The sequence below is a fragment of the Phycodurus eques genome, chromosome 3, assembly GCF_024500275.1.
Source record: "Phycodurus eques isolate BA_2022a chromosome 3, UOR_Pequ_1.1, whole genome shotgun sequence".
NCBI lineage: Eukaryota > Metazoa > Chordata > Actinopteri > Syngnathiformes > Syngnathidae > Phycodurus > Phycodurus eques.
The window spans coordinates 2,848,820-2,873,170 of record NC_084527.1 but is presented as its reverse complement, the minus strand read 5'-3'; the positions used below and the strand labels follow the sequence as shown (position 1 = coordinate 2,873,170).

Genomic DNA, 24,351 nt, shown 5'->3' with positions numbered 1-24,351 from the left:
GGCATATCATATTTCTATTGTCCCAAAGTTTGGGACACTGGGACACCGCATTTATTATGGTTTTCTCCATTTCCCCCCCCATGCCATTTACGGGACAGCTCCACCAATTACTCGGCCAGGCCTTCTCCTATTGGAGGTGCTTTCTGATGTCACCACGACGTCGCTCCAGAATAGAATATTTTTCTATTCACGTCAGTCGCCCTCTGCGCTTGCCGCGCCACGACACGGCATTTCGCGGTCCCGTCCCCCTCAGCACATACACAACGAAGGGGACAGTTGACGGCGACTTGCGTGTTCCCAAGTGCGCTGTGAAAAGGCCTTTACTCAGCCTGTACAATATGCAGCAAGGAGACATTCAGGCTCCAACGGTCTGCGCCTGGCTCTTTCAGGTTGTTTAGAGGTCGTCCTGGTGAGGATGTGCAGGGCCTTCAACCCTCTCAACAACACTGTGCTCTTTGAGGGGAAGTATGGAGGCATGCAGATGTTCAAAGCTCTGGGTAAGACGTGTTCCGCTGTACAATTCTCTTAGGTGTGATTGACAGTCAGGGCCAATTGAAGGAAAAATACATGGATCATTTGTCATGTTAAAATAGTTATGTTCCTCTGAGCATTACGGACTAGAAAGAGTAATGACTTTATTCCTCTCCTCTGTCCTCGTCTTTGTGTTTTCCTTCAAGGTTGTGATGACTTAGTGAGCGCGGTGTTTGACTTTGCCAAGAGTTTGTGCTCACTGCAGCTGACGGAGGAGGAGATCGCTCTCTTCTCGGCAGCTGTCCTCATTTCCACAGGTCAGTCGACACCCCCTAATTGTATTAGAATCAAAGAAGAAAAACCAAATTGCAACCAATTATCGTTGCACTGCAAATCATTTAATTCTGATATTTTTCACACTTAGTAGCTAAAGATCCATGATTTCAGAAGGTTTCATGTGGTAGAGGCTAGCAGTGCAAACACTCGCTGTGCCCCCCTCTGGTTACTCTGCAAACATCGATGGAATAGTGTAACCCTGTCCACTCACTGCTCCATATACAGTGATGATACGTACTGATTCAGTGGTACTATTATCATTATTCTTTTTTTTTTTTTTTTTTAAGCTCATCCAGGGTTGCCGGAAATACATGGGGTGTACATAAATTAGCTTTATAAAGAAAGAAGTCACATGCAGTTAGGTCTGTTGACGTTGAAGGCCACTTGCAGAACATCTAATCATCTTATCCATCAATGTGTTTGGCAGTCTGTGAGAAATCTCCTAACAACAAGATGCCAGTCTAGCAGTGCACCAGCTTGCTAAAATACAAACAAACAAAAAAACACGTTGTCGCATCCAATTGATTAACATCGCTGGGTAATTCTGACCAATAACAGTTCATCCCTCAAAGACGACGCCATGAAAGTGTATTAACGGCTGCAAGACAGAAAGTAAAGTAAAATATCATTGATAGGGAATCTATGGACTCCAGCTTCAGCAGCATATTTTTATTGGTTTTGATGTCATAACGTCATGAAATCAGGGAGCGTTTTTGTGGAATGGCTGTACATTGCGTGTGAAAAATAAACAACTCTCTTTCCTTCTCAGATCGTCCGTGGTTGATGGAGCCCCGCAAAGTCCAAAAACTCCAGGAGAAGATTTACTTTGCCCTGCAGCACATTATGCAGAAGAACCACATGGACGAGGATGCACTGGCGAAGGTAGGCCAAACTTTCGTAGTCACAATCGTCATCCCGCAACACCTTCACACAGCAGGTTATTTGAGTAGAATGAGAAAAACGCTTTTGCCTTTCAACTGCTCATGTGCACACTTTGAAAGCAGAGAGTAGTACTGAGATATTTGAAGGATAGTTTAGTATTTGGCCCCAACTATGCTGTAAGGAGAAAGCAACCTAATTTAATTAGCATTTGCCCCAGTGTTGCCAGATATAGCCACCCAGTCCACATACACACACGCACGCACGCACACACACTAATAGATCACGGACCAAATGACAAAATGTGAATGTAGGTCTACACTGTTGAGTTTGATTTAGCTAGAAAAAAAGTATATTCAGTTACACAACATGGGCAATATGAAGACTTTTAATGTATAGTGATTGAGCTTAATGCATTTATTTACACAATTTAACTCTCTCAGTGGTGGGCGTGTGTGAGACGTTCCTGACTTTAAAATTAATTAATCGGCGTATCAATTGTTCCTGTAGCGAAAAGAGCAGACTGACCTGTACGACCTCCGCCCACAGGATTTGAAGATCACAGTAACCCGCATACTGTATATGTAAAAGTATGTTAAAAACAGAGGCCAGATGTATGCGTCAAAACCGTGTATGGCAGTTAACGTTGGGTCTGCATGAACCTTTAAACATACAGTGCATACACCTAAAACGTTGACCTCCAGATCCCGTTAACTCATTTTGGAAATAAAATGTAACAAAATATTTTCTTCCTAATTCGTGAATGCATTCAAAAATCTATTAATTTTAGTGTTAAAATAACAGTTGTGTTTCGGATTTTCAATTCAGTATTGAATAAAGTGAAAGGAGAAGACGTACATAACGACATTATAATCACTGCATCTAAGTGACGCATTCATTTGTTTCATTTGTTGGCGGGCCGTAAAAGCAGCATTTCAACATTTGGACTAAAATGCGCATTTGTCTATCTTAGTTGCTGTCATGTTTCAGGCAAAGGTCAGTCTGATGCATGCTTGCCTTTATGTCAAAGGAGATTTGAACAGCCAGTGTGATCTCAGTCTCCCGTTGGGTGTGCGTCCTATTCGGAGGTGGGTAGAGTAGCCAAATATTGTACTCAAGTATGAGTACTGTTACTTTAGAATGATATGACTCAAGTAAAAGCCCTCCAAATATTGACTTAGGTAAGAGTAAGAAAGTGCCTGGTGAGTAACTTCTGATTTAAAAAAAATAAAATAAATAAGAAAAAAAAAAAAATCAGAGCATGAATTGTCAAATAAAATCAAAATTAATAATATATGGGAGTCCGCACACACCTGCCACCATTTCACTTTTTAAGTGCCCAGAAACCAACAACACATGCATTGGGCCCTACTGAAACATTATTTGCTTTATTCACTTATTATTTTATTGACTGAATAAAAAAGCTGTTTGCTGAAGAGACTTATTCATTGTGTGTGGGTGTGTGTGTGTGTGTGTGTATGCATCCGTGCGTGCGTCTGTACGAGAGAGAGAGACATTAAGATTACAGCACGGCATCCCCAAGAAGCATGCTTTACAGTGATTTATGACCATAAAATAGGGCTAATGCACTGCCAAAAACAACAATAGAAACATCCGCAACTTGCCGAAAGGTGTTTTCCTAAGTTAGAAGTGGGCTGAACACCATCATAAAGTTTTAGTTTTTGGGAGTCTGTAAAATAAATACTTGCGGGCCTGGGGTCCCCCCCCCCCCCCCTCCCCCAAAATGAGCCCTTTTGATTGGCCCGTGAAGGCTTTCCGTGCAGTCATGTGACTGCCTTGTGATAAATAAAAGTAAAGAGCGGCATGTCGATCATTGTAATGGAGTAAAAGCATTGCTTTTTCTTAACATTAATACACAAGTAAAAGTACAAAGTATGGCGCATTCAAATAACTCTGTTCATCCAAAATGTTACTTGAGTAAATGTAGCACGTTACTACCCATCTCTGATCCAATTAGCTTCACTGTATAGTGTGTTTAACTAAATCTAAATCTTTCTTTTGTCCCTCTTCTCTGTCAGCTGATCAGTCGTATCCCAACATTGTCTGCTCTGTGTACGCTCCACACGGAGGAGCTCCAAGCCTTCCAGCAGCTTCATCCAGAGACAGTCAACGTTCTCTTCCCTCCTCTCTATAAAGAACTCTTCAATCCCGACCCGAACTCCGCCATGTCCATGCCCAAGTGACTGCCTATTGCACCATTGCAACAAACAATGTCAGTGGAGGAACGAGAGAATAAAAGGACCACTATGACTGACAAGACAACATTGGCAATATCTACTATGCCCTCATTATATTTCACAGCTCCCCTCGTTTCATTTGAGGCTGTGGAGGTGAGGGGTCACCTACCAGAAACGTACAGTTACCGCCAACAATACTTGGAATGTCCAGCACTTATCCCATCCTATTCACCGATACAGTCTGAAGAATGTATATAGAAATGAAACGCGCCCCGAGCCACAACCTTAGCGGGGACTTCTTCTTGTCTCCTGACCAGAAATGTACAGACTTTAAAAATCTAGGAACAATTTATGGTGTCAGTCTTAAAATATGGGTACGTCAAATTTATTTTGAATTTGAAAAAGGAGGGAAACAAAACCATTGTTGGTTTTATTCTGAGATGAAGAAATAGTTTTCAAATGCTGAATGGGGGAGGGAACAGTGGAATTAGAGAAGCTATTGTAGATATTCTCCTAGTACAGAGCAGATTCCAGTATTACTTCTGTTAAAATAAGTTAGTCCTAATCTAAATATACAACAGTCGACAGTGGCTAATTATTCCTTGTCTACACTGTAAGTGTTTTTATTTTAACTGATAGTTTCTTGTGTACAGAATTTGTAAAGTTAAGACTTGTAAAGGAATATTGGGTAAAACTGGGAGTCAGTTTTTGTTTGTTTATATATAGAAGCCTTGTCTGGATTTTGTTCATATGTATAGAAGGAATAGCACCCTTCTGATGCAAACATGTAGAGATGTAAAGAAGAACATATGAAGGATTAACAAACAAAACAAAAAAAACTAGCTACTTTTCGAGGTGAAGATATATACGGGGATATTTTATATTGTTGCTGCAATAACTAAATCTGAAAAAGATGGATTGCTTTTGAACAATCATAGAGAAACAACCAATCAGAAGGTCCAACTTCTTAGTCGAGAAAATTCCCCAAACTGTGCCCCATATATTCCTTGTATGAAAGGAACTTGACTTCAGAGTGGTGGGAACTTTCACCACTGGAGAGCGAAATGAGAAAAGAAACTTAATCTCAATTGAAGGTAACGTTGCAATCTTCAAAGACCTGAATTATCCCGTCACTATTTGCACATCGCCTCCCTGGACATCCTGGACCACTCCGGGCTGTGAATATGAAGGAACCCAGAGAGCAATAACTTTTACACTGCCTTTTTTTTTTTTTTTTTTTTTTTTTTTTTTTTTAAATCTTGAAGATCCCCTTTCCCATTTTCTGTTGTTCGGAACAGGGTAGCAATTTTAACTCAAATGCACTATATTAGATGGTACTAAATTCCATCCCAGACTCTGTTTTTAGTGTTTTTAGCAAGACACAATATGAGCTGTGGTTAGGCTAGACACAGATCGCTGGTTGCCAGACGTGAACAAAACTCACCCTAAATACCAATGATCAGTTCTTAAATGACAATTTATACAGAAAAATGTGATAGACAATCACCTTGTTTGCTTTTTGTTAGCCATGACATTCATTAGCACTTATAAATGATCTCTTCTGTTTGAATTGTTCTGCCTTAATGTTGTTCCGATTACAATTTGGCCACTGAGTAACACGAAGCTGCGTGAGCTCAACATTTCATCTTTGATTAGGAGCCTTGCATGAAAACGAGGACTTGGCGTTTGTGCAGTTCTGCTTTGAGCCACTAGATGCTCCGCATGCATTATTCTCTTAACTGTATGAGGTATGACGATTTGCTTTCCTGGATACAAACAATAAAATAATAATGTTGCTTATTATTTAAAAAAAAAAAAAAATCAATTAAAAAAAAAAAAAAAAAAAAAATTTTAAAAATGGAGACTAATATTTGTAAAACTGGCCCAAGCACTTCAGTTTGAGATCAACTACACGTATTTCCATGAGGATGTGTTGCCGGCATCCGAATACCAATGTTCCTTGCACAGTGGCCAAATGTAATGCTTGTCGTACGCGTGGGAATAGTTACTTGTCGAATTAGATCAACTCGTACGTGGATTTAATTCATTCAACCTCTCACCCCACAACCCAGATGAGAGGCCGGTGACGCCATACAAGACAATCACTTGCTCGTAACAAGGCTTGATGCACTACATAGCATCTCTCAGGGAGCAACTCTTTTCTGACTTTGCATTAGAAGAGGGTTTCATATTTTTGCAAATTGACAAACCAATGTTTTGCATTATAATAGAAGTACTTTTTTTGCAGCGTATGCTAGCAATGGAATCTGCCCAGACAAGGCTTTGATTAGTGTGCGCGTCTGTGTACGGGGCATGAATTCACTGTCCAAATGTCGTTCATGCCCAGATTACGTGATAAGCATTGTGACGTGTAGCACAAGGAGAGATATTTGCTCCATATCAATGTGCGTATGCTCATGTTTACTGCTTATTTTTGTGCTGCTTTTGGGACCAAGTGGGAAGTTCACTGGTCAACTGTGAATCATGCAACATCACAACAACGCTGGACAGTGAATTCCAACTCTGACTCCGGAGTCTTTTGTGAGCTATTTTTATTTTCCCTTGTTAGACTGTGAATCAGAGAGGTGGGATGGGGTCGTGAGAGATGTGCTGGCAAGAATGAGTGGTAACAGAAACACTGTAACGAAGACACTGTAGCAATAAGAACTGGAGGCATTTACTACTGTCATGTTTGCATTGTAAGATTATTTTTTATTTTATTACTATTTACTATTATTATTGTTCTTATTATGTCTACTATTCTTCTATTACTATTAGCCTATTGTTGTTCTGTTCCATTTGCATGACGTTTCATCGCAATGAAACATTTGGGGCATATTTGTGTTTTCTCACCATATTGTGGGGTTCTGGGAGGGATTATTGGCAGGGTGGGTTTAAGACGGGATCCAGAATTAACTCAGTTCGAAGTGATTTTCCAACAATCTGAAGGTCTTTGAAATAAAATATTATTATTTATACACAAGGAATTTAAGAGATACTGATCAACTGGGTGAAAACGTTTTTGTTTTTTTCTTTTTCTATAAACATTTGAATGTGTGAGTTGCTATCACCAGTCAGTGAACGGCCCTTTCTGTACTGGCCTTATAGAACCGGATCAGAGACTCTTATACAGTACCCGTGCTGTGGGGAGAGGGTAAACTTTTCTGAATGTTATGGAGTCGTTTGTTCAGTGTGAGGGACTGAACTCAATACGCCTTTAGCACTCCATCAACACAGACAAACACATTTAAAAGCGCACAATAAAACAGTCGACATTCCACATGATGGCTCTGACAAACTGCATGGACGTTTTAATACACTTGTTTTTGAAATACATTTCCTGGACCTTGTCCGACACACTACATCCATAAACCCACCTACCTTTCTTGAAAAGAACCGAAGTGTATGTGTGTGTGTGTGTGTGTGTGTGTGGGCGAGAGACAGATACTGTGAGAATGAGACAATGTTTTGTCTACCGATGCTTTGTAAGCTTTCTCAATGCATTCCTTATGCGTGCAATTCAAGTAGTGTTGAAAATTGTTAACTTATTGTTTAGAATGTCTTTGAGTGCAAGCAAAAAGCAAATAAAAGAAAATGTAGCAATCTGTGACCAATACCTAAAAAAGGGTATTTGGACTGACGGAACCTCTTTTACACAAGACTAACAAACAAAATTTTAAAATAAATAAAAAAATAAACATTCTATATATTAAAAAAAAAAACAGGAAAAAAACCTAATCTTTTCTTTTGTTTTCAAAGTGCCATAGCTTGTGAGAAGAGGAACGAGTGAAAGTGGGCTGCGGATGCTTTATTTTCTTGAGTTGACTTGAGATAGCAATCATAAAAAGGGGAAACTCAAGGAAATTGTGCATTTGGTTACACTGGCAAACCATTTTGAAATTTGACGCTTTCTTCAGTTGGTCGTATAGGACTCTGCAGGACTCTGAGCTCCGACTATCAATCCATGAGCTCCTCTGTGCAAACACTTTCTTTTTCAAATCAGAATGCGTGTGCGTGTGTGCATGTATAAATTTGCATTTAATTGCGTCGCAGACACCCACATGTTACGGAATAGAATGGCTTGAAGTTCAGAGCTATGCAGGGCCCTTTACTGAGTCCTCCTTTGATATGTGTACATATAACGTGAAGGTCTGAAGTGATTTTTGTTAAATTCTATATTTTATCGCTTTTGTAGACATTTTGTTGTGGGAAGAAAAAAAAAAAAATACAATAAATTTTATGGGTGAAATTCTGCCTCATTTTTCTGTCTCGCACACGCACATGTCTAATGATATAACTGAACAAATGTGTTACAAAAGCGGCATGTATTGATCATCTTTCCCCAGCAATTTCACCTAGCTCATAATTAGTTTGGTTTTTTTGATGAACAAAAAGAATATATTAGCATATATATGACATGTATGATACTTGAAATGGATACATACTGTATGTGTGTCTCAATCACTAATTCTAACTTGCCTATTTTACTGTAAGTCAGTATATGTTTAAGGCCCGTTGCATGAGCGAGCCAATATTTTTGTCAAAGTTGTCTGTGTGTATGAGTGTCCTTTTTTTGCCTACTTCATGGGTCAAAGATAAAATGAGGCTTCAAGTCGAGGTGTTTCTTTTCCTCATCTTCTCGTTCTGCCACCCCCGGCGTGGGCTCTGCCCAACTGCTGTTCTTGCACGTGTCCAGATGCCGCCTTAAAGCTGAACAAGAGAAACATCAGAAAGCGACATGTCGCTGCAGTATCGTAGTCATTAGCACAAGAAAGAGAATACTGACAGGGCTTTGAGGAACCCCATGCTTCCATCATGAATAATTTGTTTTGATTTGTTATAGAAATCTTGGAGAGGACATAAGAGGAGGAAGAGGAAGCACAACGTACCTTTGAAAAAGCAAAACAACTGTGGCTGTATGTTTGTTTGCTGCACTTGTTTGTTTTTGAGCACAGTTCCTTTCCAAGCAAGTTATCCTCTAGATGCGGGTATCGTGTCTACCCAGAGACATTAATTAATAGCTAATCAAAGCTAATGTCTCAGCAGCGCGTTGCCAGCACAAAGACATGATTAATACGTAATCAAAGGCTATGCAGCGCAAACGCACAAAGCAAAAGCCACCCCCAGCCACCCCGCCTCGAACACTACCGTTGTTATAGAAATAAACGAACGCTCGCGGCTTAATTAGCTGGCTGTTGATACAGTATGTGTTGTCTTCATTTGAAGTTGCTGCGGATTTATCTCAGAGCCAACTTTGGCCTCCTGAGTGACAACACCGAGGTGACAGTGCATTAATACATGCACAACACGCACGCATATTTTATTGCACGTCGTCTTCCGCTCTGATTTCAAATCCAATTGCTTAATGACTGTGTACATTTCTAACCTGTGAGGCCCAATGTGTGGCAGCAAGCGCCGCAGGAGTGTTTTAGCAGGAAAGCATTGATGGCAGAATCTCCAAGGTTGTCAGGACCAAACAGCATCTCGCTCACGGCGCCGCTGTGGCTCGGAACAGAGACAGCATCAAAAATGACAAATATTTTTTGAAGGAACACTTATTTTAGACAGCGTCTGCAGAACTTGGGCTATGTTCTACTGTTGAAGTTGGTGTAATACCTGTGCATTTCTGCCATAACGACTGTTGGATCCGTCAGCTCCTCGCCCACTCCTGTCGTTAGAAAATGGGATATGCACGACTCACAAAAGGTTAGGGATATTGGCTTTCACGTGAAAATTCTAAATGAGCCTCAATGGACTTTCAGCACTTTTTGAACAACTTGCTGCTCTCTAGCAAGGAGCTTAACGGCAACATTCACAACAGGTGAACCAATACGGTTCCAAGGATGTCCACATCTGTGCCTTTCTGTAACTCTTCCAGTCTCTCTGCTGCTACCTAGTGATCATGACACTCTAAGCTCATCTCTTGGTCTCATGATGTCAAAATGTAAACAGCATGATGAAGAGGATTATTTAATACCAATTCTAATTGAAGCAGGAAATGTATTGGTCGTTGAGCTCCTTGTTGGAGAACAGCAAGTTATGGAAAAAGTACTTGCACAGTGAACAGTTGGATGTACATTCCTTAATTTAGAGAAGGTCAAATTACGTTCATCTGTAATGACTATAGTACCATTTTAGGTTATTTTGGGAAGTAGTGTGTATACGTTACTGTATATGGTGCTATCAATTCTACAGTCAATTCTGTGAAAACACGTTCGGCTTAGTGAGACCGACCTTGTACGTCAAGCACCAGCAGTTCTCGGCACGAGTACTCATAGGTCCAGTGGGAGAACGCTAGGAGTAGCTCTTCCAGTGGACAGGAAGGTGTGATCTCCTCTCCTGTGTTGTTGTTGTACTTTCGGAAGTTGCCAGACATGTTCCTTTCGATTGTCAGCCACTGGCCATTCGAATGCCAAAGGACCAATGATACGTCCAGAAATCTGGCACGGTGGCATGACAAATGAATACAGACTCAATGGTGTGTAAAAGTGCGAGAGAAATCACTCTAACACACATACTTTGGGGAGTGTTTCATGCTGGCAGGTTTGAGCTGGTTAAAAACTTGCATCATCCTGTGTGCTGCCCTCTGCTGCTGGATCTCCTTCAAATACAGCGGACACACAAAATGTGGCATTAAAATGGCAATGGAAAATGGAAGCTTGGCTTTTTCTATAAGAAAACAAACTATCACTAATTGCGAGCTGAAAGTAGCGTTTCCTGCCACTTTCAACTGACCAGAGAGCACTTTTTAGTGATAGCAGCCATAAACCTCCAAGTGGATGTATTTGGATCTATTCTCTAGTTTTCAGCCATTTTTTTTGTGGACTCACCCTCAAACATAGCTGCAGCGCTGTGCTGCCATGAAAGTACTTCTGCCAGGCAGACAGCACCTCTGGTCTGAAGGCTTTGACAATGTACACCATCCCAGGTATGAGCGCATCCTGTTCGGCCCAGGTGCAGAGCACCCTGCAGCCCTGCCGCAGACCCCCATCCAGCGATCCCTCTTCACTCAGGAGCGGCTGAAGCATTGCGGACAGGCCTCGCGAAGACCACGAAGCGACTGGGCTGGACTCACGGTTGGCCTCTGACCGAACTTCCTCCAAACAGTAAATGCTCACCTCTTCGCCGCCTACAGAGAATGAGAGAACAAAAGCAAATGGAGGGTGTTCAATCCATTTCAGGATAATGCATCGTAATGTTTTATCATCTCATTTTATAATTTATGTTTTGCAATGTAACATTACAGCGGGGAACTCGAAATCATTTGCTGTGGATGTGCATCAAAAAAGGTACCTAGAATGGAAACAGGAGTAAAAGGGATGGTGTGAGCCAGTCTCATCAGATTGTTTCTTTCCATGGCTGTGACATACACACAAGCACACAACACTTAGCAAGGCCTTAACTATTCCATAATACGATAGGATGTGTCCAAATATACATATATAATATTCTATAGACACATACATATGGTCACTTATTATTGTTTATATACTCAGTATATATAAATTACATTTTCATTTTATAAATACCTGAATAATGTGGACACAACATATCTGAGGACTGGAATGAGGAACTACCTGAAACAATGACAGGACAATCATTTTGTACTGTACAACTATTTTACACACACACACAAATCTATTTCGGAAATACCTTCAGCATTAATACCATTCTGCAACCTGGAGTAGACATACAAAAATTTAGTGTCGTTGATCCACTCATCCACGCACATTGTGCAAGCCAAAAGTGGACGGACGGCCAGGCAGACTTACGACGATCTGCGGCTCACTGATCTCGCCCAGCTGTTCCATGCTGAGTGAGTGGGGCTCAAAACATCCTGAATGCCAAAGGGAAAGGTTACAATTACATATTTGCGTGATTTCTTCTTCTAAATATAGTACAACATAACGTATATTTGCTGCAACTGCACAGATTTAAAGTACCTGATGAGAAGAAACTTGCTTCTGCAAATCCAGGGGCTCAAAATCTAAAAAAATAAATAAAAATACAAATAAAAAATGGAAGAAATGTATATAATAATGTTATAAAACAATGACAAATGTAAAATACCCATATCCAGGACTTGCTGGCTGAAAGCTAACATTATGTATCCACTTCATTTAACAAGGCCAAGCGGTCCTTACTAAGTTGGCTGAGGCTTGTCGAAGCTGACAAACATGCAGGTTCTCCTTTCGACCGTCGCCATCTTTTCCAGCAAGCGTCAGACCAAAATGCGTGCATGGTTCCCTAGGCAAATAAAAACCAAACTGACAACATAAGAAATCGCAGCAATGATATATTTGGGAATTGTATAGGCATTAGGAAGACAAACCAAATATATCATCAATAATTAAACAGCAGAATATTTGGAAACCAATTCTTACATTCTCTGGGCTGCTTTCTTGTATTTTGACAGTCTTCCTATTTGGGCTTCTTTTGCTGTTCAAGACTTGCGTGAAGTCAGATGACTTGGACCACTCTGCGCAATCAAACATTTGAAACACTCAGACCAAAAAGATTCAACCAGATGTTTTCAAACCGAAACTGACGTTCATTCAAATACCTAACGAAATGTCCTGAGTTTGGCATAATCGTGTTCTCTCACTATTATTCAAATTCCTAATTTAACGAGACATGTCCGATCTTACTGTCAAATGTCTTCTATTACCACTGTTGTGTATAAACATCGGTGCAAATATTCCAAATGACAACAGTACCTCTGCTCCTGCTCCACTGCAACGATGTGTCATCTCTGAAACTTCTTTTAGGCCCTTGCTTGTTCAGTGCTTCGTTAAGGTAGGGAAACGATCCCCCCCGTGGAATCGGGGATGCCCCAGAGAAAGTCATATTCTCCACACTGGATGACAAAGATCTGCAGTAGCCATAAGGGTAGTCTCTGGACCGATAGGCCGACCTTGGAGATTTTGCAAAAGGTCTGTTTTGGCAAATAAGTTGGGTATCTTCTTGGCGGAAGGCAGAATTTTCAAAATCCTCTGAGATGTTTTCAGGCTCAGAAAGGTCAACATTGCTAGTAGGTCTCGATACTTCTAAATTGGAGAGCTGTTCATGCGCTGGCTCATTCTGTTCTTTTTTGTCCTCATTTCCATTGCCTTCTTCTTCCTCCTCTTCCATGTCAATTTCCTCACAGTGTAGGTCACAGCTCCACAGTTTAACGTGTGGTGACTCTAGTCCTCTGTCAGTAAACTTGAGAGAAAGCAGAGACCCACAGCGGGATGGTCCACGTGACTCATAAGGTGTCTGATGACTGAAACCACTCAGATGGCTTCCAACTCCATGAAGGTGCAAAACTGTAGAGAGCGGTGCAGTTTGAGAAACGCCCACACACAACTCACGAGGATGGCGTGTTTCAGGCAACTGTGATCCCTATCCCAAAAAAAAAGTCACTTCAACATATTATGTATTGATTGACTGCACTGTATTAAAAAACAACAACGTTTGCTACTGCAGGAAGATTGTAAGATGAGAGCATACCTCTTCTTGTCCCTCCTCCATCTGTCCTTCTATCCCTCTGCCACCCAGGTGGGACTCCTGCGGCGCTTGTCTAAGAGGGCAGCCTTGGATCAACGACGATGGAGTACTTTTACAAGGCTTGCACATCAGTCGTCTCATATTGGCCACATCATAGTCGGCGCCGCCTCTGTGGTGCAGAGTCCAGCTGTGAGGGAGGACGTGTTGAGATGTTTGGCTCGGTCGGGACTGAGCCAGGCGAGCCTCCTCTTGATGTAGGTTGTCAGAGGCCGAGAGCAGGGTCAGTGTGTCCACAGCCAGCGCCGAGAGGTCCTGAAGTTGACCCAGCTGCGAGTCCACCTCGGTCAGGCTGTCCTGAATGACGCCGACCTTCTCGGAGACTTCGCCCACCACCGTGCACATCTCCTCTGCTCTATTTGAAAACATACGCTGTTGTCAAAATGAATTTCTCGCGCTGATGTTACATATGCAGTACATTGATATCTTTCTAAATTTAAAAAAATAATAATAATCTTGTAGTGCTCTATGCCTTGCGATTGGCTGGCGCCCAATTCAGGGTGTACCAGCACACACCCCGCGTTTCACCACATGCAGTACATATATAACAATTGCGAGGAACACCAAAAACAATGGTTTGGTGTGTACCTTGATTTTAAGGTGATGGTTCAGTTCACATTGTATAGAACGGTAAGGGAACAAAATTCAAAACAAGTGCAACAGGAAGGAAAACACTAGTAATGGCATTTGATATTGTTTGTTTTGGCTCCATCTGGGGAAAAAAACAAACGCTAGTTCTGAACAGAAGTCAAGGGTGTCGTGGGCCACACAAAATGATGTGGAGGGCTTGATCTCGCCCCCAGGCTTTGAGTTTGACACCTGAGCACTCATAGCGGTAACATTTAGAATACTACACAAATTGTACAATGTCCAAATCAATATGGCACAAGCCATGATTAATTTGTGTTACGTCAATCCAGTAGTAGCAATCGAACCTGTCAGCCGTGACGTGGATCCTGTTCATCTGGCTGCTGTGGAGATCTTTATTCTTCTCATAGAGGTAGGCCTGTACACATTTCTCCTCAAATTCATGGAGCTTCTTGCGGTCGTCGTGGCCTAAGTAGAGCTCTGGCAAAAAAAAAAAGCATGTCGAACCGGAAAAGAGATTGTAGTACCACACACTTCCTAATCTATGATAAAATGCATGGGAAAACTAGTACAATGACTCACTAAGTCCAGAGCTTCTTTCATCTCCCTCAGCATTTCCATGAAGTTGCTTGTAAATGGCTCTCACACCAAAAGCCATGTGACTGAGAAGAATCAGGGGTGGAGGCAGCCACGGTCTGTCCTGATAGGTCATTATGTAGCGATAGCGGTTGTACTTCCACAACTTATTGGATGTTGATGCCATATCAAAGTAGATGTTGCTGAGAATGAAAAAGACAACCAACAGGTTTAATTTTTTTTTTTTTTAAAGTCTCTCTCTTGATACTCAAACTTGAGGCCGGACAAGCCTTTGTGCTGAGGTACTTACTTAAAAAAAGCAATGAGAATGTTGACCATGATGATGTACTGGAAGAACATATAGACAGCTTGAAGGAATGCCGTGAGAAAAGAAGCAGGAGCACATGGACGACCGTCATCACACGCTGTTAATACAAACAAACGCATTCCATTCAATGACGAATGAGTATACATGATAACATGTGACGAGACAGATAAATAGACTAGATAAATATTATAACACGAGCTAGCGGTCCAAATATAAGTCTGCATAAAAGTTTCACATCAAATAATGTTTTTTTTTTTTAAGGATATGTCACGTGCAGGATTATCCGTTTAAACAGAGCCTCAACTAAAATGTTCAGTATAAAGTGTTACATAACGTACACGTTATTTTAATCACGAGGTAATTAAGTCGGGTCTTTATTTAAACCACTAACGATCTATCTCTGATGCGTAGACCTCTCCATAGATCATCCAGTAAGGCTGGAACACGACGTCACGTGTTAAACTCCATGACGGGTCCTCATCTGGTGACAGGATGGCCTTCCTGGATACCCCAAAACTGAGCAGTACAATTGCCATCATGACCACGATAAAGAACATGTTAGAGGTCTGGATGCAAACAGAGAGAAAAGACACAAGTCATGACATAGTATATTTTTTAAATGTGCAGAAGTAATGCACGTGCCCCACAAACCATTTTGGTGATCATTGTAAGGTAGGGACCGGCGTGTTGGTTGACAGCCAGCAGATCCATCACCCTGACAAACCAAAATATAATATCTAGACAGTAAGCGATCCGTCCGGCTGTCCGGAAAGGCTCAGCATGCCAACGCATCACAAAACCAAACAGGAAGAGAACGATGGCAATGAAGTCGGACAAGTTCCAGTACTCCGAGAACCAAATCTTCAGCTTCTGGCTCAGCTTCCTCGGTTCTGACATTAGAACCTGATAAGGGGTTTACATAAATGATCGTTAATAGTAATCAAAGTATTTCATTACATACCAGTATTTTCTACTTCGTTACAATTCCACTTTTATCCCAAAAGTCCCAATGATTGGTTTTCTCACCTCTCTGGTTTTCTCTACCGCTGTAGTCAAAATGTATAAAATGACCAACCACTCCTGGACACCGGGTTGATCATCCATCTTGACTAAGATGGTGTAGGAGAAGAACATTAGGAATGCGAGGTATGACATCTACAGTGGACACCGTCACAGGAAGATGACGGGGATTTAAAAAAAAAAAAAAAAAAAAAAAAAAAAGCTATAGAAGGCATTTCCATTTGCACAGTAAAAAATAAAAGTGCAACAATTTGATTATTCCTGAAAACATGCATGTCACCTACTGTATGGAACCAGAACTTAACAACAGGAGCTGTGTAGAACTCATAGAGTCTTGTGATCCAGGACACACTATGCAAAGTGATTGGGAAAAGGATTCCAGACCGAGAACCAAGATATCGGTCCTGGGATGGACGTCCATGCTCTGCATCCTGGTTAGCCTGTGAGTGGAAATTTCAAAATGGTACAGTGATGGAGGATTCCAGTTCAAGTTTGCTGTGTACAGTGCGTACCACGTGATCGGTTTCGTCATGAGCTGCTCCTGACTTAAGAGTGTCGCGTCCAAAGAGAATCGCCTCATGAGACTGGGGAACGTGACACATTTCGGCTTTACTTTTGAAATCCAGGAGCAGAATGGCAGGAGGCAGAAGAAGGCTCAAAATGATCTGAAAGAATGCAAATAAAGTCTAAAACATATGCATAACATTATCAAGTCTCAACACCCAGCCTTTAAAATCATACATCAATTTCAATTGACATTTCAATAAAGTAGAGTTTGTTTTTTTCCAGGTCTGCACGAGTTCAGACACCAAGCAACTGATATTAAATGTTACTATTTTGTTGTCCCTGCCTGTTTGTTTTGAGCTGAAATTTCTGTCCATGAGTCTCACTGGTCACTTCTCAAGAGTGTTTAACCTTAGATACATCTAAGTGTTTTTGTTTTATGAAAAAAAAAAACATATCCGTCTGTGCTGACGACATTACCTTTAGATATGAGTTTTTTCTCATGTTGAGTGGGCCAGTCCAGAGATCGGTGAGGAGGGTCTGCGTACAAGAGTGCGAAACAAAGGGTCTGTGACACGAAGAAACTGCTATTTGCAAGCTGGTGAAGTGGCTCCACGCCGCCATCTCGGAAGTGAGCAGCTTCATTGCCATCTTCTCATTCCGACGAAAAGCGCAGTCCAAGACGTTCACTGCCAGATGACCAAATTCACTAAGACACAACACAGAATAAAAACACTGGCGCCTTCATTTCAAGTCAGGAGAAACAACACAAAACCAGCACTGCAACGAAAAATAAAAGCAACAGGCGGCAAGCATAGGGAGAACTTGCAAACTCCACAGAGGAAGGCCATAGCCCAGATTTGAAATCCCAACCTTGACTGTTGGAATCAACGCCCTCATTCACACTCACAGTGAATATGCTTTGAAGCGTTCTGCCATGTGGTCATCCATGCTGCTTTGTCGTGCCTTAAAGGCCATGGAGCGGTAAAGCTTGCAGGCCACTGTGGCCCGGGCAAGAGCCTCTTCACCATGCTGCCACAGGAACAGAGCCATCTGCTGGCGTTGCTGAAGCACGGCCCACACGAAGACGTCATTGAAGTTGAAAGAAAAGACGAGTGGCGCTTCACGAAGACCGGCACTCAATACAGCGTTTTCACTGGTACCGTGTGGCACATTCTGGTCCTAGATTGAAAAATAAGGACAGAATACCAATCGGCATGGAGCGGAAAAAAACAGGACCGTAAAATAATCGGAAAATGAATGTGCGGGCTACTTCAAATGAACATGGCAAAATCGTCGTTATTTAATGAGATGACAAAAAAAATAACAATAAAAAAAAAATGAATTGGCTGACTGTCAATCTGTTAAATTGCATGATATAATCACGCCAAGGGTCACAGGGGAATTCAAGACAGTAAATTCTACATCTTGTGCAATAACTGCATTTCTCCTTGCGTGCGTCTCTTCCAGATGAGCGTGACGGATTTGACACTCAGCTTAAAGATGGAAAGAACCCGCCACCCACCTTGCGTTTGTAAGGCTGAGCAGTTCGAAAGAAATTCCTTTGGAAATTTGGTATCGCTCCCATTTTTTGTTTGGACAAGGAAGGGGTACTGACACATCTCCCTTTCTGTAATCACCACACACACGCAAACAATAAACGGGAGAACGGAACTCGAATCAATCAAGGGTGAATGTAATAGCTAATGTTGTTCACCTTTTCCTGCAGTCCGTTATAGGCGGTTCTGAAGTGTTTGCGTGTATAGGTGCTGCAGTATGCTCCTCCAATGAGGTACTCAATGACCAAGCCCATGTCAATGAGAGACAGTCGGTACCCGAGAGCTAAAGATGTCTGCGCGCGCGCGCGCACACACACACACACACACACACACACACACACACACAAATATATATATATATGCACATCACACTAAGTCCAATAACAACTTGCCAAACATGTTTTCATTACTTTTAAAACGTACCTGTTTCACATCCTCAACAAGGTGATGAAGAAAATGGTCAGTCTGCCCCTGAGGCTGAAAAGCAAAAATTACATAATTAGCAATAATAATAACTAATAACACATACAAGTACTTCAGTATATGGGATGAGAACGGAATTATCATTTTTACTTTTGAATGATGTGGCAGTCAAAGAAGTCCAAATACTGTATATTCAGCAATAGCGCTGCCTCTAGTTTGTTTCTTAGGGTGACTTGTTATACTGGGATTATAAATAAATGAACATATTTCAATACACCAAAGATGAAGGCAAGTGAAAGGGGAGGGGAATCAAATATACACATGACAAACAGTCCTCTGATCTTAACAGCATCTGAAACAATTGCACTGAATGCAAATGACCACAAACCACAACGAATCTCTTGGGCCTGGGTTTGCTGTTGCTGTGATTTCAGTCACAACCACTGTTTGCAATTTGCGCTTCAAAAGATGCAAAAAAAAAAAAAAAATGAAGTGGATTTCCTCTGTTTGTGCAGGAAGCGTAGACCACATTCAAAGGAAAGAGGAAAAAATAAAAAACCCAAAGAAAACAAGAAGAATGCAAAAAGAAAACAATGCAACTGAGAGCATTAAACACGTGGAGATGAGTTAATATTATATAATAACCATGTTATAAAGTTCCTCCAAGCGACCCACGGTGAGGAAGTGACTCATTGTCATCCCGTTGTCAATCAGCAGTTTGACAAAACTGACACGGTCCATCACCAAAGCATCCAGCATGGCCTGTTCCAATGAACCCACCTAGAAATGGAGGATTTCACAAGAAACAGCAGCAATGAATATGCACTGTATGTGTGAAGCATTCCGGAAACGGTGACTGATGGTGTCGAGTACTGCTAAGTTTAGCTGACTTTGAGCCGATTGCAGAGACTCAGGTCGGATTCAATGTCAAATTAAATGTAAAGTCAAAGTAATGTTTGGTATAATGTCAGATTGCTTCGTATTTTCACTTCTGTTTCCGTACTGGTGTGTTGTTTCTGTTTCGCCGTTTTAAGAACGATGATGTGAGTCATTTCGACGTGTGGTGCGCGACACAAAGTATACATTAGAGCATGAGTTGAATTTCACCCTGAGGGACACCAATACGTACTGTATAATAAACCAAAACATTGAACACAGATGTAAATAGACAGCAAAAACGTGACATTAAGACCTGCCAATGTTGTCCAAACACCAGAACGTTTTTCTGTGCGATGTCAGCTCTGTCCCAGGCGAGAGTCATACTCAGCTGCTCTGCAGCACTGGCCTTTGTGCCTGTTCACCACACAGATGAATAGAAGACGTTGAGACACTTCATTTACACAGATCTTTGGCAGCTTATTTAACGTCTGGGGGAAATAAAATACATGAATGATGCCTATTCAATTTACCAGACGGCACTCCTTCCCTGATGTGTCCAAATGTCCGTTAAAATTAAGCAAGTGAGGTTAAGTACCCTTGAGAATGGTGGTCAAAATGGCGGCATCCGGGGCCATCTGCTCTTCTGACTCTGAATCAAAGATGGTAATCTGAAACGCATTGTGTAATAGCATGGCGCGTTCCAGACATGTGACTGATCATAACAAATCGAAAAGGATTGCTCTTTCACCTACAGATTGTCTGTGATCCATACATTCCAGGAGGAGAGTGCAAAGGCGAGACGCTTCCTTTCGATCGACTCCGAACACGTCCCCAATCCTTGCGAGGAAGTCCAGTCTAATGTCTGCATCTAATTGCCTAAATCACAGGAGAAATATTGTGCCTTTGACAAATCCCAAAGACAAACACTCGCAAATTATTTTGACAACTAAACTCGAGTTTTTCCACTAGATACTGAAGATTAAGTGTACGTATACCTGTCGATATCAGTGTGCTTATGTAAAAAGGCAAACAGGTCGGCAGCCCTTCCAGATCCCTCAAACACAAACACCGGCACGGGGGGGTCACTGCTGACGTAGTCCAGCACTGCGGACACAATGGCAGGGCCTCCTTCCACCACCACACACACCATCGGCACTCTTTGCTTCAGTCCTGTGGAGTGCACGTAGTCAAACGCTGTTGCCATCCTAATGTGCTCGTGTCGGATGCAAACTCCACACAGGAAGGGCAGAGCCCAAATTCAAGCCCCCAACCTGAGAACCGTGAGGCACATGTGCTAACCGCTCGTCCACCATGCCCCCCCGCTACAACATTCATCTGTTATTTTGGCTCCTTTCACAACCATTGATCATTTTACTGCTTTGGGCAAACAAACAAACAGGAAAGACTGCATTATCGCGCCTCGTTTGTGTTCCCCTCTTCCTCTTTGTTGTGAAAAACACGCTGACTCACGAGGGTGGATCTTCAGCAGTTGAATGTGTTTCTGCAACTTCTTCCTGAGGCCTTCTTGGCAACCGTATTTTCCGAGCGTTCCATCATCCACCAGAAGAAAGTGGGAGTGGAAACTGTTAAGACAGGCCCTCTTGCTCAAAGGATTCCCCAGCGGCTGGTAAGGCTTGAAGAGCTGAATAACGAAGAGCAGTGTTAGAAGGATGTGTCCCATATCGTTAAAATGATAGGAAAGAACATCATTTGAATGCGTACATCTCTTCCTATGAGGTCTGCGTTGTTGTCGATCACTCCCCAAGGTGTGATCCCAATTGTGTTCCTCTTCCTCAGGTTGTGGCCACCAAATGTTTTCACTGCCTCGCCCACATACTTGGAAACACCTAGAGAAGATTCCAAGAACAGCTGACTGAACAGCAAACACATACGGAATGTACCGTATATGAAATTGAACTGAGCCTATATGCACAGCTAGACAATGTACATTGTAAGAAAATTGAAGGGAATTCCATATTCACACAAATATAAATATACTTGTATTCCATAATTATGTATTTCATTACACTAAAACAAAATCTTGCAGGCTACCAAACCAAGAAATGGCCATGATGTTGACATGAAAAGAGGCAACATCTGTTGGGAATGTGGACCATTCCGTCAAAACAACACTTACCAGTATTAATACCGTCAGTAAGTATCCATGCGCCTGTACTGCGGGCCGCAGTGATCAGGCCTTTACTGAAAGCTTGTTTGACTTTGGGAGGAAGGGTGAAGTTCTCAGATCCTCCGTGGACGGTAAGTAGGAGCTTGGGTCTCTCCATCTGCCACTCCTTCAGCATCAGCTGGAGCAGCGCCTCTGGCTTTGAGTCCACAGCCAAACGCACGAACTATTACGGAAGCATATGGAAATATGACACACCAAGCTACTTGTTTGCCCTCTTCACCAACGTTTCAGATGCTCGATTCCATTTCATGTTCCTGGATTGGCAGCATGACAATCATCTTGTTGAAGCTACGATGAAAAACCTCTCTGGTGCTCACTCTGCTGCCACACCTCGAATGCTAACGGGGAACCCCTTATGGGTCCAGGACCAACGGACTGCACCCTGTAATCACTGACCTTGGCCCGACACGCGCGTGTTGCACTGTCCTGAAAGTCTATGGTCCCGTAGGCGTCGGTGGGACTGGCTGTAGTGTGTAGCTCCAAGGACCAGTCCTCCGCCACATCCTGTTCAGGAACTGGAAAGATGACCGTGGGGGCAGGTGCCTCTTGCTGAAGGTGTTCCACCATTAGACGACCACAACAGCACCTAGACAAATAATATTTGAATTAAAAAGGAGGGTGAACGATGGCAGTGTTCAATTTAAGCAATTTGTGACCCAGCAAAGAATTTGCCATTAGACGGAATAAATGGAAGGGGAGCAAAAACTACAGTAAAATGGAGAAACTGACATTAGGTTGTAAAGCCAAAAGCACTGGAAATTCACTAGAACTGGAGATATTGAATTATAAGTGGCTGCAAGATGTAATTACAATATGCGCATGCAATTATTCTTCAATCATACCTGATCAGGTTTTGACATACTTGACTGACTGGAAAGCATCTGTAAAAAGTGGGAAATTACATTATTATCAAAGACACCACATGGTTCCCGCTCCTGAAAAGAAGGCTGTGGGCCAAAACCCATCCTTCTCCTCTCAGAAAAGTCGGATTGCACCTTCCTAAAATAATGACCAAGCCAATGTTCGACATTTCTTTTTTGCCCGGAATCATCTCCTCATAAATGCCGGCCACCGCTGCCTACATCCTCAGTTGAACCGATCATGCAATTCCATCACTGAAAGGAAACTATTAGTAGCTACAACATATTCCGTATTTTGTCTATTCTGAAAAAGAATCTTGGGCTGTTATTTCAGGAAGGTGACAATATTCAAAAACCACAGCCGATATCAGTTGTTGTGTTTTACATCAACTGACAATTCTTACAGCTTGCATTTAGGCTCTTTAGTGTAAGATTGTTGTGACTGGTGGGTTGGTAGGTTAGGTAAATATTGACCCTGAAGGAAATGCGTTTGTACCTGTGAAGATCTCGGGAGGAGAGGATAAACTTCACACATTCTCTCCTGGAGAAGGTTTCCTCAATCCATGACTTAAGTGACTGGAATATGAAATATCACAAATACAGCTCACAGCAATGCTCATAAACGTACTGTCGCTAATCCAAATCTTGAGCCTTACCGAGGCTTTTTATTGTGGGTTAGCCTAAGGCAAACCCGTGCAATAATCACGCTGTCTCGTTAACATCTTGATTTGGGATGGGAATTCATTCGAATGTAGCCATCGCGATTCCACTGTCGATAGTGCTCGTCGAGCCGATCCCTCACCAATTCTCATTGAGTGATGGAATGAAATCATACAAATGGGTTTGTTTGCGTTCGCTCTTTAATAGCTTCAACTTTGGATAATAGAGACAGTATATCCGATATGCACTCAATATCGTTAACGTATCCTTGGGGGGGGGGTAGGTGACTTACTTCTCAAAAGTATGTCAAGAGAGCAAGAGGGATAAAGCAGTTTTTGGCAAGCACAAATCTCTTCCTCTTGCTCCCTGCTTTCCCCTCCGCTTGGTCAGCCGAATCACACCAGAGAACGAGGGGCTTTAAGCGGCCTCACCTGCGGCCGAGCTCCACTCGTCTCGCCAGAGGCAAAGCGCTCACTAACACAGGTTTACACAGTTTACAGTTTTGAAAAATAGTGCGGGGGGGTTAGCTCTTTAAATTAAGCTCATGACAAATGGGAGCAAAAACAAAAGCGTAGCGTTTCCATTTTGGGTGAGTCCGTGTTCAACGTCCAACAGTTAGATGCAGCTTGACTGCGGTATTTTCTTCATACCGCTCCCAGTTTCAGTTTGTCGAGGTCTTTCCGTCTCCCGAGTGAGCACCATTTCAAGCGACATTTAACAATGGCCTGACATCAAGCATTGTTGGAAGGAAACAGGCACACATTGCATCCCTTTCCTGAGATGTGCATACTTGGAATATGGTGCCCTCCCTGAGACACACTGCAAACTTTAAAAAGTGTCTTTTTACAGTAAATGTGACAAATGAGCAGAGTAATGTTACCTTCAATTTTGTCCACTGAATTTAACAAATAAATAAATAAATAAATAACGAATGAAAGAAAACCACTTTGAAATCATTCAGGACACAAAAGGGCTCTGCTGCATCAACAATAGTTTTTGTTGTTGCCCTCACACGAACGTTTGACTTAACGAACTACAAGTCGACTTTCCACGTTGAGTTAATTCGCGTAATAATCCGCGTGGTCGGGTTGGGACTGTCTATCCAACTCAGAGACGTTACAACTCGCGAGCGGACCACATTTGCCTGCGAGAGGTAAAAGTTCAAAATAACAGCATCCAAATGTTAATTTAAGCTAGAAATTCAAAAGCTCTGCGCGGTGGATGTGTCGCACTGAAAAGCTAAGAGGACTACTCAACAACTCACCATGGCTGGAAGACGTTCAATATTGATAGGCGCTCAATTCAGCCATTACAAGTCCAAAGGGTAAGAACTATC

At 42.1% G+C, this 24,351-nt stretch overlaps 2 protein-coding genes across 3 annotated transcripts in view; one reads left to right on the top strand and one right to left on the bottom strand.

The window, feature by feature from the left end:
* Positions 1-8,159, top strand: part of rorb (RAR-related orphan receptor B) — a 24,069-nt gene extending 15,910 nt beyond the window's left edge. For both annotated transcript variants that reach the window (XM_061671439.1, XM_061671438.1), the window contains exons 7-10: positions 390-497; positions 678-788; positions 1,577-1,689; positions 3,726-8,159. In XM_061671439.1, the coding sequence (XP_061527423.1) occupies positions 390-497; positions 678-788; positions 1,577-1,689; positions 3,726-3,890 (497 nt within the window). In that variant the 3' untranslated portion in view covers positions 3,891-8,159. The remainder of the gene's footprint in view (positions 1-389; positions 498-677; positions 789-1,576; positions 1,690-3,725) is intronic.
* Positions 7,635-24,351, bottom strand: trpm6 (transient receptor potential cation channel, subfamily M, member 6). Its single transcript, XM_061671437.1, has 39 exons — positions 24,280-24,351; positions 22,852-22,931; positions 21,892-22,081; positions 21,445-21,658; positions 21,030-21,154; positions 20,778-20,949; positions 20,303-20,477; positions 20,060-20,183; positions 19,903-19,975; positions 19,621-19,721; positions 19,074-19,208; positions 18,429-18,482; positions 18,164-18,298; positions 17,972-18,076; positions 17,357-17,628; positions 16,927-17,155; positions 16,455-16,607; positions 16,227-16,382; positions 15,949-16,077; positions 15,574-15,825; positions 15,314-15,488; positions 14,905-15,019; positions 14,601-14,797; positions 14,366-14,498; positions 13,377-13,785; positions 12,602-13,268; positions 12,269-12,363; positions 12,029-12,131; positions 11,828-11,871; positions 11,657-11,721; positions 11,538-11,563; positions 11,414-11,461; positions 11,178-11,243; positions 10,715-11,013; positions 10,403-10,485; positions 10,119-10,324; positions 9,501-9,552; positions 9,271-9,383; positions 7,635-8,594 (listed from the first exon to the last, which is right to left on the bottom strand). The coding sequence occupies exons 1-39, from the start codon at positions 24,280-24,282 to the stop codon at positions 8,467-8,469; spliced, it is 5,901 nt and encodes a 1,966-aa protein (XP_061527421.1). The 5' UTR covers positions 24,283-24,351; the 3' UTR covers positions 7,635-8,466.

Bases quoted from the DNA above. Each gene is read 5' to 3' on its own strand.
- trpm6 (XM_061671437.1), bottom strand. The intron at 19,722-19,902 runs GTACTTAACCTC...TGTGGTGAACAG, and splicing joins TTTGACCACCATTCTCAAGG to GCACAAAGGCCAGTGCTGCA. The intron at 13,269-13,376 runs GTATGCTCTCAT...TTTTTGGGATAG, and splicing joins TGGAGGAGGGACAAGAAGAG to GGATCACAGTTGCCTGAAAC.